The sequence below is a fragment of the Ascaphus truei genome, chromosome 12 (genome assembly GCF_040206685.1).
Source record: "Ascaphus truei isolate aAscTru1 chromosome 12, aAscTru1.hap1, whole genome shotgun sequence".
NCBI classification, from domain to species: domain Eukaryota; kingdom Metazoa; phylum Chordata; class Amphibia; order Anura; family Ascaphidae; genus Ascaphus; species Ascaphus truei.
The window spans coordinates 7,953,258-7,970,029 of record NC_134494.1 but is presented as its reverse complement, the minus strand read 5'-3'; the positions used below and the strand labels follow the sequence as shown (position 1 = coordinate 7,970,029).

Sequence of the window (16,772 nt, the reverse complement as noted above, 5' to 3'; positions counted from 1 at the left end):
CATTTCATTGCTCCCAGTTTTAATGTTTTCCGAGAAGGTCTCTCTTCCCCTCTCAGTCCACATAGTGGCCGGGAGAGAGAGAGGTCTCGAGTAGGTAGACTCTATTCCCACCCAACAACTTGTATTTGGGTCATTATTCCACATTATTGCTTGCTTGAGTTGGGCCGCCAAATAGTATTTAATGATATCCGGGACTGCCAAGCCTCCTCAATCTTTTGTAGCTAGCAGAATAGATCTAGCTACCCTGGGTCTTTTATTTTGACAGATAAATTGGAAAATTCTATTTTGCATATTTTTAAGCTCAGGCATTGGGATGTCTATTGGGAGAGTCTGGAAGTAATACAGGAGCCTTGGCAGGATATTCATTTTGACCGTGGCTATTCTTCCTAACCAAGATATCTGGTATTCATTCCATCTCTGGAGGTCTTTTTTTAGCCTCTCGAATAAGGGTGGGTAGTTGTGTTTGTACAACAAATTATACTCCCTTGTTATCTGTATTCCTAGGTATTTGATCTTTGTGGAGCTCCACTTATATTTAAAGTTTGCTTGCAGTAATTTAGCCTCGGGATCTGGTAAAGATAGGTTCAATGCTTCCGACTTATCCATGTTAATTTTATATCCCGAGATTTTGCTGAATTTGTCTAGTTGTGAGTGTAAGTTCGGGAGTGAGATCAAGGGGTTGGCGAGAGTCAGGATAATGTCGTCAGCAAAGAGGGATATTTTATAATTTGTCTCTCCAATTTCAATTCCATTTATGTTTTTTTCGTCTCTAATTGTTGATGCCAAGGGTTCGATGGAGAGAGCAATTAGAAGCGGAGACAAGGGGCATCCCTGTCGAGTACCATTCTTTATGTTTATAGGGTTTGAGTCTCCTCCTGGGAGTTTCACTACGGCCGTGGGAGATTTATACAGGGCTCTGGCCCCTTTCAAATATTGGCCTTAAAATCCATATTTAATTAGTGTTTGATCTAGGAAATCCCACCTGATCCTGTCGAATGCTTTTTCTGCATCCAGGCTCAACAGGATAGCCTTTGTGGATGAGAGATGTACATGGTCGATTATGTCAATAATTTTCCTAGTATTGTCTGAGGCTTGTCTGCCGGAAATAAACCCAACTTGATCTATAAGTATTAGGCTTGGAAGTATGGGGGTCAATCTATTTGCTAGAATTGTACTGAAAAGTTTTAAGTCCGAATTAAGGAGGGCTATGGGGCGGTAATTACCACACTGTAGTGGGTCTCTCCCTTCCTTTGGTATGATTGCTAAGTTGGCTTTAGACATAGATGGTGGGATGGCTGTTCCCTCCAGAAACGCATTAAACACATCAAGTAGATATGGGGCAAGGACCATCTTAAATTTTTTGTAGTACTGATTGGAGAACCAAACCTGGCCTGGCGTTTTGCTGGGTTTTAGTTGGGAGATGGCATCTAGTAATTCTTCCTGGGATATTTCTTTATTTAATTCTAGGAGGTTACTTTCCGAGAGTTCCGGAACTTTGCATGATTCCAGGTATCTGGAGATAGCCTCCACGTTTGAGGGTTTGTTTTTTGGGAAATTTAGGTTATATAGTTTGGTATAAAAATCTGAGAATTCGTTTGCTATTTGTGTCTCACAATATGTTTTCGTGCCTGACTTTGTCTGAATAACTGTTATTTGAGATTTGGTTCTCATACCTCGCAATTTGGAAGCTAATAGTCGGTCAGCTTTATTACCTTTGTCATAATATTTTTGCCTGGTCCACCACAACGCTCCCTCCACCTCGTCTATTTGGATCTGCTTTAATTCAGATATGGTTTTATCTAGTAATTTGAATAGTTTTTTCGAGGGATTGGTTTTATGTTTTTGTTCCAATAGTTGAACTCTGTCTGCTAATTCGTTGTAGAGTTTCTGCTTTATTTTTTTCTTATGAGATGCTATGGAAATGATATTCCCTCTGATTGTAGCCTTATGGGCTTCCCATAACACTGCTGGTGACTCTACGGAGCCCTTATTCAGCGTGAAGTATTCTCTGATTTTTTGTTTGATATCTGTATCTACATCTATTTGGTTTAACAGAGAATCGTTCAGTTTCCAATTGTATTGGTTAGTTCTATAAAAGGGGAGGGAGAGTGACAGTGAGACCGGAGCGTGATCCGACCAAGATATTGATCCTATGTCTGACTGGGAGTTTGCCTGGAAGATATCTTTAGTACCCAGAAAATAGTCAATCCTTGAGTAGGTCTGGTGCGGGGGAGAAAAATAGAAATAGTCCCGCTGGCCCTGGTGCTGGGCCCTCCAAATGTCTGTCAAGGAGAACTTCTTCAATATATTTCTAAACTCTCTAGCGTTTTTCTCTGTGGAGCGGGGATGTGGGGCTCGTTCTATCCTGTTCCGGGACCACTATCATGTTTAGATCTCCTGCTAGCAGTAATGTAGTTCGGGGTTGGGGGGCTATGAGGTCGCATAGATCTCTCAAGAACTTGGCTTGGCCTTCGTTCGGGGCATATATATTGGCAAGAGTGATGTCCACTCCTGACAGGGTGCCTTGTAAAATAAGATATCTACCTTCTGGGTCAGAAGTCTCTTGTTTCAGCGAGAACTTGACAGTGTGTTTAAATAGGATAGCTACCCCTTTTTTTTTGTGGGGCAGGACGCGTAATACGCCTGTGGATAAACCCTCTGGAAAGTGTTTGGGAGGGACATCGAATTGAAGTGAGTCTCCTGGAGAAACAGTATGTCGCCTTTTGTTTTTTTTAGCTCTTGAAGAGCAAGCTTTTTTAGTTACTGAGTTTAATCCTATAACACAGTGGTTCCCAAACTGTGCGCCGCGGCGCCCTGGTGCGCTGTGGCTTGGCTTGAGGGGCGCCGCGATTTCAACCGGACAGGCTGATAATTCTGATGCCTGTCCGGTTGAAAATTTGCGGGTAGGTCGCCGCTTAAACATTTTGCTGTGTGCTCTCCTACCCCAACGCCATCTTTAAATCTCAATGTCAAGCGTGGCCACCATCTACTGTCCCACATGGCCTCCCTCATCAATGTCCCTTGTGCCTGCCGCTCCGAGGTGCCATCTCTAGTTGTCCCACGTGGCGATCGCATGTGAGGGGTGGGGCGAGCCCGTGTGGGCAGGGGAAGAGCGCGTGTGGAGGGTAGCATGCGCGGCGGATGCATGCTGGTCTGAGGCAGCAGGTACTACGAGCACGGAGATAGTCATCCTGCACTTGTGCCAGCAGCTACTAATGAGGATGCAGACAGGAGTGAACAGTGGGGGCAGAGTCAGAGGTGAGCTAAGGACACATTTTTTTCTTTGGGGTGTGGGTGGGGGATTGGGGCATGGGGGCCAGCCTGGGGAGGTAAAAATGATGGGGGGGTAATAAGATGGGGACCAGCCTAGGGAGATAAAAATGATGGGGGGGATGGGGGGGGTAATAAGATGGGGGCCAGCCTGGGGAGATAAAAATGATGGGGAGGGGGGATAAGATGGAGCATGGGGGCCAACCTGGGGAGATGAAAATGATGGGCGGGGGGGGGGGAGATAAGATAGGGCAGTGATGGGGGCCAGGATGAGCTGAGGAGATGATGGGGGGCCAGGATGAGCTGTGGTGATGATGGGGGGAGGTGGTGGTATATTTTGTATTGGGGAGGTGGGGGGAAATTTATAATGTATTGGGGGGGGGGGGGGCGCGGGGGTATTTTTTATATGTATTCGGGGGGTGTGGGGGTCTAGTATTGTGTCCAGTATTTTTGGACAAGCAACCTGGCAACCCTAGGCACGTTCTATAAGGCCGTGCGCACACACAGAATTTTAGTTGGCTGACGTTAGTGACTACACGCCTGTCATACATCTACACCGTTATATAACACTAGCCTTGCATTTTATTTCGGCCATTTTTTGGTATTTACTCTGTGCTATTTGGATTATATTCCTTTAGATTCAGAACCGGTAGATATATTATTATACTGATGGTTTTTTAGATAATAGTACTGCTTCATTGTATGCAGGTACTTTTTTCTGACGGAATTGACCCTTACACACTGTAGCCTATATACCATTTGGCCATGCATAGTGTATTCTTAGGTCTTCTTCCCTACTGACTTAAAGTGGAAGTTCTTTTGGTATGTCATTAGGGGGTGGTCTTGGACCTTCTTACCACACCCCTCTGTACAAATATATTTTTATTATTCATTCAATTGATTTTAATTATATTTCATCAGGTCTGTCTGAGTGCATTCATGAGTGAACCTTTTGTTTGTTTTTTCGTTTATGGCCCCTTATCCCTTTTTGCACCGGACGGGATGTTTTACTACATTTATTACAATCTCATTACTTCTAGCTGATGCGGGCGCTCCTCCCTTCTCTCCCCCTTCCCCTGCTTCACATTGATTGGACATACAGACAACAAACCAGGATCTGGTGGGAGGTTACAATCTTCGAAAACAACATCAAATTTGAACTTGGTCCGAGGGGCTTGAGGGCCAATCTACCACCCTTCCATGAAATCCTGGATGAAACTTTCATTAAAATCATAGGAGAATACTCTGCTCCACTGCTCTAAAAATCTGATGAAACTACTTATTGATATTGAAACCACCGAGGAAAGTGACAAACTATTGAATGGAACGAATGGAATGAACATCCTGACTTTGAGGGAATAAAAATGAAACAAACTGAATATGGAAAGACTGAAATTAAAGAGAAAACAAAAAGTTTATTCATGACTCTCTAGATTTCAAAGAAGTTAAGGTATTCGCGCTTTGTACGAAATATGTCGGTGTTAGCCTTGTACCTCCGTTTTTAAACATGATGCAATAAATTGGATGTTTTTCAAGTAAGTCACCCTCTCTCCTTTCATCATGGTGGTGTGTCACAACATTTCCTTGCTCTCTCCCGGTTCTATTTTTTTGCGGATCAGCATACCGGATGGACCCTGCAAGTGACTGAAGATATCTACCCATTCATTCAAAGGACTCTCAGCAAAGAAACACGTGAGTCCCTTTTGAGTTTTGATTCATTATATTGGGCTTAGTTGTTGAACCATTAGAGTTATAGAGGAAATCTTGAACTCCAATCATTGTGCCTGTCTCCTACACATTCTAATATAGAAAGAGCCAGGTAGGTGTCATCCTCATTTATCAACTAGCCCTTTCAATTATATGTGGTTTATGGACATTTTGCCAGGGTACATTCCTTTATAATATGAAAACCAATAAGGATACAAAAAATAAGGAAAAATGAAATTTAAAAAAAAGGGATCAATCCCTCTTTTTCTATGTCTGTGTCCTGTGCTGGTACCATTACGTCCTGGGAGAATTTGCTTTATACTTGACTTTTATACCTTGCAAAGATTTCTTATAAGGCACCAAACATAAGAGAGTGTCACCATCTTCTACTACTACGACACACACACACACTATTTATTTGTTATTTATTTTAAAAAGGCATACAGAAAATAAAATGAATACAGATACTGTAGGTTTCCAAACACTAATAAAAATGCCAAACAAGAAACATTTACAGTTGTAAAAAGATAAAAAAAAAAAAAAAAGAATTATCTATTTTTTATCATAAACGTCCTGAATTAGCGGATTCCAAAACAATATCTGAAAAGGAATAACTACCTGGAATGAATACAGAAGGAGGAGGAAGTTATTAACCAGTCTTCAGGCTGTGAAACAAGTCCAAACCTGCCTTACAATTCTGATACAGCTAAAGAAAAATATAACATTGCACTCAACTGGTGTTCTCTTTTGCTAATTTTAGTGCTATTTTTGAATCTGGTAAAGTTGGATAAAACTTCCATACAGTATAATTTTCCAACCAATGAAAACAATATTCATATTTCTCTCATAATTAGAATGTAGGTATTTAAAATGTTTAAAGACTAGTAATTTTACATGCAAATTGAATACACTGTATGTTGCTAATTGAGGTTTAATTAAAAGCAACGTCTTCATTAAAAGTATAATGTTAACAGAACCAGCGTGACCAGGAGCGTCTGAAACAAGGTAAGTAGAAGTTTACAGAGGCCCTGCAGCTACCCCGGCATTAATTTAAATGCATTCGGGAAGCGTGCGGGGACCTCTGTAAACACCGCCCCACACTTTTCGCACCGCTGATGTATACCACAGATTACACACCAGCAGTTCTTTTTTTAGTACAGGGCAAGCCTCCTCATCCCAACCCCCCATCTACACATTCAGACACAGAGGGAAGATCAGGAGAGAGGGTAGGAAGCAGCAGGTTTCTGCCACGGCAGACAAAAACCAGAGGAATCAAGGGCAACCAACAGAAAATGTTAGTGTTTAATATGTCCAATGCAGCAGTGTTTAATATGTCAATGCAGCAGAATTAGGTCTCATAAGCAAAGTCTTATCATTTGTTCTTACTCACAAACAGGATCCATTTTGGTGGGAGGTTGATCTGTATAAATTAAACCGCAAGCTTAAACTTAAAGACTTTCAGTAAAATACCAGATACTAGCAGTAACACTAACACTCTTAATCTTTTTAAACCAACAAGTACTTTTGATCCACAAACAGACAACCATAGTATTCTTACTTTTATGAATCTGGTTGAGAAAGAGACCAGAACAAAAGATAAAAATTATACCACCAGTTTCTCTAATTTGACTAAGGACGAAAATTCAGCCCTCAAATCCCTGCAGAATAACACAGAGATGATCATTAGATCAGTCAACAAAAGGTGGAGGCATTGTGGTGATGCCATACACGTATTACCGTAAGGAAATTCTAAAACAATTAGGGGTTTCCTCAAAATATAAACTTAACTACAGATCCTACTACTAATTTCAAAAAAGAAATTGATTCAATCATTGTGTAACGCATAGCTCACCACAAACGAAGCGCGACCGCGGTGCTGAGGTAGGGAATTGGTTAACGTCGACCCACAGCTATGCGGGCGCGTCTAGGATGTAGAGTGGTCGTGCAAGCCAGGTCAGACTTATAGATGGGAGAATAGTTGTAAGTACTTGCCAGGTCAGGAGAGTAGAGGATCGTCAGGGTGCGTAGCCAAGTTCGGGATTGGAGATTTGCGGATCGTCGGGGTACGCAGTCAGATTCGGGATAGGAGAGTATCGGATCGTTGGAGTACTTAGCCACGGTCAGGACTGGAGACAGGAGAATGGTCGCTCGTAGCCGGATCAGGAGAGGTGCGGAGTCCAAGGAGATAAGCAGGGTCAGGCAACAAGAGGTTAACAGGCACAGCAAGGCAAGATCACGGAAAAGGAATGCAGCAAGGCACGGTATCACACTAGACAATGCTCAGCAATGGGAGTATGCAGCAGGAAGGTATATACAGTAAAGGAAAGGCCTCCAATAGCCAGGCAGGGCGGAACCAGGAAGTAGAATCCAATAGGCTGCTGATGCACACAGGTGTGCCCAATGATGCAGCCAGATCAGGGATGGGGGTGGAACCGATCACGCGCGTCACGGCGGTCAGGGGGCTGAGCCTAGAATGCACGTCACTCCCACGCCGGTCCCGTCCATCATCAGAGCGGGGGCAGAGCTTAGAACGCACGTCAGCGGGGAGGCTGGACGAGTGCACCTGTCGTGCGCCAGAGCGGGGGGTGGAGTCAGAACCCGCTGGTGGAGTCAGACCGCACAAGATCCGCGCGCACAACAGGGCCACGAGATGGCGTGTCCTGGGTGTCCGTCGCGGAAGGGTTATTGAGGTGAGGAGATGGTGTGCGACCGCCAGGATGGCGAATCCTCACACATTGATATAGGTATTACAAACAGATGGATCACCGAGGAAACGGGAAAGTTCCTCAAAACAGCCATTTCCGATTATTCCGGTTACATACATTTTACCAAAAATACACAAATCTATCACATCACCTCCATGTAGACCAATAATATCTGCACGGGGATCACTAACTCACCCCATTTCTCAGTTTGTAGATTTTTTTCCTGCAGCCAATAGTCGCAGAGATGCAGACCTTTAATAAAATCAATTGTATCTTTAACAATCAGATTGGCGCTCTAACTGGGATAACAGAGGATTCCATCCTTGTAACAATGGACGTAGCTAGCCTATACACTAATATTAAGCACGATGAGGGCATTGATTCAACAGCCAGCCCCGCTCCGATCAAGCCCCCCAGCCAGCCCCGCTCCGATCAACCCCCCCAGCCAGCCCACCTCGATCAAGCCCCCCAGCCAGCCCTGCTCCGATCAAGTCCCCCAGCCAGCCCCGATCAAGCCCCCCAGCCAGCCCCGATCAACCCCCCCAGCCAGCCCCGATCAACCCCCCCCAGCCAGCCCCGCTCCGATCAACCCCCCCCCAGCCAGCCTCGCTCCGATCAAGCCCCCCAGCCAGCCCCGCTCCGAGCAACCGTCCCGCTCCGAGCAACCCCCCCAGCCAGCCCCGCTCAGAGCAACCCCCCCAGCCAGCCCCGCTCCGATCAACCACCGCCCCAGCCAGCCCCGCTCCGCGCAGCCCCCTGCCAACCCCGCTCCGATCAACCCCCCGCCAGCCCCGCTCAACCCCCCCAGCCAGCCCGCTCCCCCCGCCAGCCCCGATCCCTCCCCCCCGCCAGCCCCGATCCCTCCCCCCCGCCAGCCCCGATCCCTCCCCCCGCCAGCCCCAATCCCCCAGCAGCTGACACCAAAGGTAGGAAGGTAGAGGGGAGGGTCTGAGTGTGCGTTTTGTGTGCTGTGATGTGTGTGCAGTGTGCCAAGAGTGTGCAGTGTGCTATGAGTGTGTGTAGTGAGTGTGTGGTGTGAGTGTGTGCAGTGTGTGTTTGCTGGGAGTGTGTGCAGTGTGTGCTGCGCGTGTGTGCTGTGTGCTGTGAGTGTGTTGATATACAGTGATGTAAGGAGCGCACGATCCGGTAGGAGCGAGGGGAGGACCCCAGGTAACGAAAAATAAATATAATCCCCTCCCCCCCCTTCTTTTCTGGGTTAATCTTTATTAATATTCAATATACAGCATGTAGAACATGTTTTTTCTATCTATGGAGTTCTTATATATGTTTTGAATTCTTTAATATATTTATCATGACATAGCGTCCTGTGGTATTATGATTTAGTATATAATATCAATAAGGTTACATTACGTTATTCTGATTTATCATCATTCATCAAGCGCTTAGTACTGTTAGGTTATAGCACCATGTTTTTAATGTTGATGTTTTTTATATTATCATTTTTTTGTCATGTTTCTTTAGTCTATTGATATACTGTTATGTTTTCATACTATATATGCTTTTTTCATGGTGTCACCTTTTCAGTTCTTGTTATGGGTTATTTTATTATTATTTTTATTCTCTTTCTCCCCCTTGTTTCTTCTTCCTTCCCCCTCATTTTCCTTCTTTCTCTTTTCTTTTTCTTTCTTCCTTTTTCGTTTCCTTAGGCTTGAAGAAGTTTATTATTTACATTTGTTCACATTGGTATGTTTTTTTGTCCTTTAAGGGCTTCCATTGGCTCTTCTTGCCCTCAGATATTATAGCTTCATTTCCCTTCATGCCACCACTTCCGCCCATTGGTTGCGTCTGGCGTCCTGGTTGCTCGCGCTCGCACCTATTGCGCATGCGCGGGCGTCATGATGTCATTATGGATATTATTTTGGTGCAAACGGGATACAGGTAGGAAGGGTATTTATAAGGACTGGGTTTCATTGTATGTTTATCCTTGATAAAGAACGCCAACACGTTCGAAACGCATTGGATTTTAATGTCTTGATGACTCAATAAATTTATATTTTTTTCGTTACCTGGGGTCCTCTCCTTGCTCCTACCGGATCGTGCGCTCCTTACATGACTGTATATCAACTATCTCATCTTGGAAGCTGCACATTCATCCAGCCACACCAGGAGTCGTGAGTAATCATTGGTTCTTGCTACAGGGGTATCCTCCAATGAGATTGATGGTGGGGGCTTTTCCTTGCTTCCCACCACCTGTCTTCAGGGGGTTTGTACCCATAATTGCTGGCTATATTATCTATAAATCTTATTAATCTTGAATTACATTATTCTCCTTTGATTGTGGTTTTGGTGTTATTGGATATTCTACCTGGCTTTTGAGCGCTCCTCACATCTCTATCTGCTGTGTGTGCGCAAAAAAAAAAAATATTTGGGGTCCATGCTCAAATTGCGTTATAAGCGGATCCGCGTTATAGCGGATCGCGCTATAACGGGGTTGAGCTGTACTTTGAAAACAGGTTTGCTATACTCCCAATTTTTACGCATAATAAGAATTACTAGTGATCCGCTGGAATTAGATCAAGCATTACTGGATATGAAAAACCATTTCCTGGAGCGTGGATATGGGAATAAGGAGATTTCCATGGCCCTCAAACAGACGAAAAAGTTGATAGAAATATGTTACCAAAACCACAAAGTAAAAAAAGATTATGATAACTGTTTCAATGTCAAAAGTACCTTCAGCACTGCCTCAGGCTTTATGAATTAATGACAAACATATTGGCAACATTTTCATTAAGCAACCAAGATTCTGCTACCTGTTTTTTAATGGTATTTTGTATATTTAGTTAATAGTTAGAGGGAGACTTCACTAAGTGAAGTACTCAGTAAGTATCTCTTGTTTGAAAAGATTTGATTTTTGACTGAAGCTTTCTCACATTCAGAGCAGTTATAGGGTCATCCCTTTGTGGATAATTTGGTGTCCAACAAGATTTGATTTCTGACTGAAGCTTTTCCCACATTCAGAGCAGTTATGAGGCTTCTCCCCTGTGTGGATTCTTTGGTGTGCAACGAGATTAGATTTTTCATTGAAGCTTTTCCCACATTCAGAGCAGTTATAGGGCTTCTCCCCTGTGTGGAGTCTTTGGTGTATAACAAGACTTGTTTTCCGACTGTAGCTTTTCCCACATTCAGCGCAGTTATAAGGCTTCACCCCTGTGTGGAGTCTTTGGTGTGTAACAAGACTAGATTTGTCACTGAAGCTTTTCCCACATTCAGAGCAGTTATAGGGTGATGTCACCCCTGTGTGGATTCTGTGGTGTGTAACAAGACGCGATTTCTGACTGAAGATTTTCCCACATTCTGAGCAGTTATAGGGTGTCACACCTGTGTGGATTATTTGGTGTGTAACTAGATCAGATTTACCACTGAAGCTTTTCCCACATTCGGAGCAGTTATAGGGTGTCACCCCTGTGTGGATTCTTTGGTGTGTAACAAGATTTGATTTTTGACTGAAGCTTTTCTCACATTCGGAGCAGTTATAGGGTCTCACCCCTGTGTGGACTCTTTGATGTGTAACAAGATGCGATTTCCGACTGAAGCTTTTCGCACATTCAGAGCAGTTATAGGATTTCTTCCCTGTATGGATTATTTGCTGCATAACATAACCTAAAGGGGGAAATACGGTATTCATGTCTCTGCTCTTTAAACTCTCTCCTTGTCTTGTCTGGTATTGTGGTGTCTGTAAGTTTAGTCAAATGCTGTTGATGGATAGGAATGCTCTGTAGAATTTCTTGTAATCTTGTTCCAATTTTCATACAGACTTGTTATATCCATTAACACTTCCTGTAATTTATGATGTTTGGGATATTTCTAATATTGAATCTTGCTCACAGATCAGTCATGGGCTGAAGATACATCTGTGGTGAGAAAATGTATTAATAAAACATTGCAATGCAACAAAGTACATTTGTATGAGAAAGACACATTTTCATTGAGTTCAACCTTTATAAAATTCTACTTGTGCCAGATACTGAATCATATAATTTAAATTACATTGTTATATTAGTTATATTTACATTTACCCAGAAGAAGGCAAAGAAACACCCTAATGAATCAGTTTACAATTATGAGACATAAGTGGAAATAAATATTTCCTCCTCACTCAGTTATGGAAATCACACTACTCCCTCTATCAATGTTCTTCATATATTGTTCTGTTCTATATTTATTTATAACATGTTTTACCAGGAAGTAATTCACTGAGAGTTACCTCTCGTTTTCAAGTATGTCCTGAGCATAGGATTACTGTATAATGACAAATAATACATGGTTACAAATAGATACATAAGTGAACAGGGTATACATTATATACAAGACATAGCATGCACAGTTAAAAATAATATATATTATGTAGTTATGACTTATTACAAAGTGAGCACATACAATAGTAGATCAGAACTTTTTCTCATCAAATAACTTTTGTTGTACTTTGTGATATATTAACCCTTTAGTGGCTCAAGGGGCCAGATACTGTCCCGGCCAGCTTTATTCTAAAGCTTGCCGGGAGGAAAACGGGGCTTTTACTCCGATTGAAACAGAGTTTCCCCGCAGTTTCCCGCGCGGCGGCCGCTTCCAAAGATAAGCGCTAATGGCGCTTATCATTTGAAAGCGCCCGAGGCGCGGGAAACCGGCCGAGACGGACGAGAATAGCCGCGCGCCGCCCGGGGAGAATGGAATTCCCGCCATGGCTCCCGGCATAGAATAACGCTGGCCGCTGCTGTAGCTATTGGCATCTCATGACTATCTGACCACGAACATCTACAAAAGGGTATATACAAAGCGTACACTAGATTATTTTGGCTGATTACGACATGGACGTCTGTTCCTATTTTAGTTTAATGTCACATCATTTTCCCCGATTTGCGCTACACTGAAATTAACAAAAAGGGAGCGGGAAAAGAACGGAGCACTATCTCCAGTGCTGTAAAAAACAGCCAATAAACCACAGGGTATGCGTTCCCAAAATAAAGCTATTTCATGGGTCAAAAAATCAGTAACAAAGCACACCAACGCGTTTCAGACCTTAATGGTCCTTTATCAAGGACCTGGAGGTGCTGGATATCTACAAGGACTTTCTGCTCATCGTGGAATCTGCTTTCCCAAGTGAGTCCATTCCAGCTATGCCTCAATCAATATCCAAGGATCATCAATTGGTAACTATCATTACCTCATTGCCTTGTGGGATAGCTCATTACCTGATCCAATAGGACATCTGCATATGAACAGGTTGTTTTCCAATTTATTGCTTATTTTCACAAACTACACATTTGTCTTGAGAGCATCACACATTTTTTTCTACTGTTACACTGAAATTAAAACTGGTTAACAAAAAGTGCCCTAAATAATGGTGCAAAAAATCTTAAAAAGAAAATGCAAGGGGGCGTGGCCAAGACGTGAAGCAGGGAAGACGTGTTTCAGAGGAGCTCCGTCCTAAAGATCCCCAATACAGGGTGAAAAGGGTCCAAAAAAAACAGATCTTCTCCCCCCAAACTGATTTTACTACTGGGGGAAGACCCCCTCTAAACGTGGAGGGCTCCATACGGGCTGGAAAATAGTCAAAGTAGAGCCCAGAGGCAAAATAACAGTCCCCGGAGGCTTCCCTGGCAGGCCGCCAAAAATCTAAGATGGCTGCCGTGACTGAATAAAAACAGCAAGTAAAACCTCTCAAAGTAGTGAAGCAAAGCAGCCGGAGGCAGTTGGAAGGACATTTATATCTGCATACTAGGTAAAAAAGTGGTACCTGCCGAATAAAAATCCCAAAAGGTCACCTCCCGGCGTCCACACTGTGAGGGGGGGACTGAGGCTGCTGGTGGGGCCTGCGGTGGTGGCGCAGGGCTCCGGTGCGGCTAGAGGCTAACGAAAATGGCCGCCATGGCGCTGTAGCTGCACGCCGTGCTTACCTCTCCCGGCCGGCAGTAAACTCGATCAGCGCGCCTTCCCGCTATCCCCCCCCTGCCTCCCTGTGCTGCCTTCCACCTGTCTGCACCGTCGCTGCGAGGAGAGGGGCTGAGAACAGCTGGCGCCTGGATCGGAGCTGTCTGGCTCCTTGCGTTTCAGCCTGCGTGTCGGCAAAATCCAAGATCGCAGGTTGGATTTAAAGGCACATCTCCCCCCAGGAACATAAATAAATAAATAAACACCACAACATAGAAAATCAGCATAATCCTAGCCCAGGGGCTGCTGAGGCAGGAGAATAAAAAAACAAAAGCAGTTACACATGCCCCGGCCACTAGGCAATGTCCGTATAACCCCTGAAAACCCAAGCATAGATGCAATAAAGTGGCTCGCATGCAGAGGAGCGGCACAGCGGACACTGACACGATTAAATGACTTTTCCCCATTAAAAATGTTCTAAAGAGGGGGGCGTGTCCAGGACGCCAACAGGAATGGCTGTGTGAGACAGGAGCTCCGCAGACCCTACTAGCTAAACAAGACTAAAAGCGCCTTTCCCCCCAACCCCCAGACCCCAAAATACTAACTACAGCTGCCCGAACAAGCAGGCATGGCAGCTAAACAAAAATCACAACCTGCACAAGGGGTGACGAAATTCTTCTCCCCCTCACAAAAAACCGCTGAGGCAGCCGGCAAATCTCAAGATGGCATCGGCTCCACGAGCGCACGAGGTGCAAGGCCGCAGGTCCCGGAGCGCGACCGGGGAGAGGACACCCATAACCCAGAGACGACCCTCACCCGAGCATATATGCAGGAAATGATGAAGGGTATGCTGGATGACCTGCACGTCTCTATCCAGAGTGACCTCCGAGCAGTAGTAGCGGAGCTACGCCAGGACATTAATGGCCTAATGGAACGCACGACTGCCCTGGAAGTCAAGATGGGGGAAACACACCAGGCACAAACAGTCGCAGAGGAGGAGATATTCAGGTTGGGAATGGAGGTTAGTAACCTGAAGGACACACTAGAAGATCACGAAAATCGTGATAGAAGACAGAATATCAGGTTAAGAGGCATCCCTGAATCTGTTCTCCCCGGCCAGCTGCAGACATACCTCACTGATCTCTTCATATCACTGTGCGACGACCTCGAGGTAAAAGACCTGGAGATGGACAGGGCCCACCGCACCCTGGGATCGCGCTCAGATGACCCGAATAAAACGAGGGACGTCATAGCGCGCCTCCACCGATATACGGTCAAAGACAAAATCATGAGGGCCAGCAGGGCGAAGGAACCCATCACATTCCGAGACGACCATCTCCAGGTCTACAATGACCTATCAAAGCTTACTGTCGACAAACGGCGGGAACTACAGCCATTAACTAAACTGATGAGGGAACAAGGCATAAAATATAAATGGGGCTTCCCTTTCAAATTAATCGTAAACCGAAACGGAAAATTCCACACAATAAGGCACCCCACAGAGATGACCCGCCTGGCCAAAGCTATAGGCCTTGACCCCCTCCAGCATGGGATTCGGACACATCCGGGGCCCACAACCGGGACGCTGAAGAACCAACGGTCAGGGCATCACAACGGCTAGCTGGACAAAAGCAACAACAAGCACGAAGATAAAGATGCCAAAACTTACCTACATTACTTCGATCCCAGTTGACTGTTTCTCCCCAGCAAGGCTCCACCCTCCTATGTTGACAGCGGACGCCCCATGATTCCAGCGGAAACCAGGACTACAGTGAACCCACGGAAGCAAGAACCCCAGAGGCAAACCCCACCGTCGACTGCAGACGGCCCCCACCATTCCTAGATCGGCACCCGAAGGAACGCGGAACAAAGATGGCCGCCATCACACCCAGGATTTCCCCGAGGCCCAGAAACAGCTACCTGAAGCCGGTCCGGGGAGGGGATCGGAAGGAGGAGGAAGCAACCCCTCTGTCATGCGAGAGAGGAGAGCGGCTGAAGGAAAGCCGTGGCCTGCCCCCTCGTGTTATCTTTCCTCCCCCTCCCTGTCTCCTTCCTCCGCCATCCGCGGGGGAAAAACTCCCGGGGAGGAATAGGAGCAAAAGCCGCGGTGTAAACACTTCCCGAGGTACGTGACCGAAAGGCGGAGATCGCGGACAATCTCCTCATCTTAACCGTGAGTACAGCGCCCCGTAAGACTAGTCCCCAGACACTAAAGGAGAAACGCGCTCAGCGCGAGACTGTGGGCCTGCAAAACGATGTACCACCCTTTTATCAGTACTGTGGGGTCCCGGGCCGAGTCTACTACCTGCCTGTCCACCTATGGTCGGACCAGACCCGAAGGGGCCCCAGATCTCAGATCTGCCGTAACACGCATAACAAATATGAACAAAGCTGACCCGCTTTGGGTACTCACGTTTCCCACATACCCCCCCCTCCCCCCCCCTCTTCGTAGGAAACTATGTCCGTTAAAGGGATCACATAATAAACAATGCTGATGATACTGTTGTATTTTACCTGAAGTGTCCGTTATAAAGGCTGCAGCAGACCGCTTATCCCATATAACTCTCAAAAACAAAATAAGGACCACTAAGTCTCCTCCCAATTACCCCCCCACCACCTCCACCCCACCCCTGCCCCCCCCCCCACCCCCCTCCCTCCTTCCCCCCCGCTCCCCCCCCACATTCCCCCCCCACCTGCCCCCCCCTCCCACCCCCCCCCCTTTCAGTTGCCCTCCGCCTCCATCCCCTCCCCCCCCCTCTCTTCCCCAACGACAAACAACCTTCAGGGGTACAATGCAGGTCTGGATCTGGACCCATGGGGATCAGCAGCGGGGAAAGGAAATGGGGATATGAAGATCCGAGGGGATCGACCCAAATAGGCAATAGTAAATGGATCTGCTTGGTAAAAAACCCACCCCATGGGAAACAGGGAACAAAACAAATTGATTTACTGTGTCCCGCTGCAGGAATAGAAATGTTAACTGTTGTGTATTGTTTTAAAAATGAAGCTGAATGCAAAGGTTAAACAGACTCTGAAACCCTTCATGTCAAGCCCTTAACCACAATCAAAAATGCATGTTGTTTCAGAACCCAGAGTTATAAGCCAATGTGCAAAGGATTTTTTACTATGTACCCCCTTCCCATCCCCCCCCACACCCCCCACCCTATCCCCCCCCTCCCCACCCAGCTTGCCCTTACC

The 16,772-nt window shown here is 45.6% G+C and overlaps 1 protein-coding gene across 2 annotated transcripts in view; it reads right to left on the bottom strand.

Annotated features, from left to right (window-relative positions):
- Positions 1 to 10,358: 10,358 nt before the first annotated feature.
- Positions 10,359 to 16,772, bottom strand: part of LOC142464337 (uncharacterized) — a 222,954-nt gene continuing 216,540 nt past the window's right edge. For both annotated transcript variants that reach the window (XM_075567852.1, XM_075567853.1), the window contains exon 2: positions 10,359 to 11,557. In XM_075567852.1, coding sequence (XP_075423967.1) covers positions 10,588 to 11,331 — 744 coding nt within the window. In that variant the 5' untranslated portion in view covers positions 11,332 to 11,557 and the 3' untranslated portion in view covers positions 10,359 to 10,587. The remainder of the gene's footprint in view (positions 11,558 to 16,772) is intronic.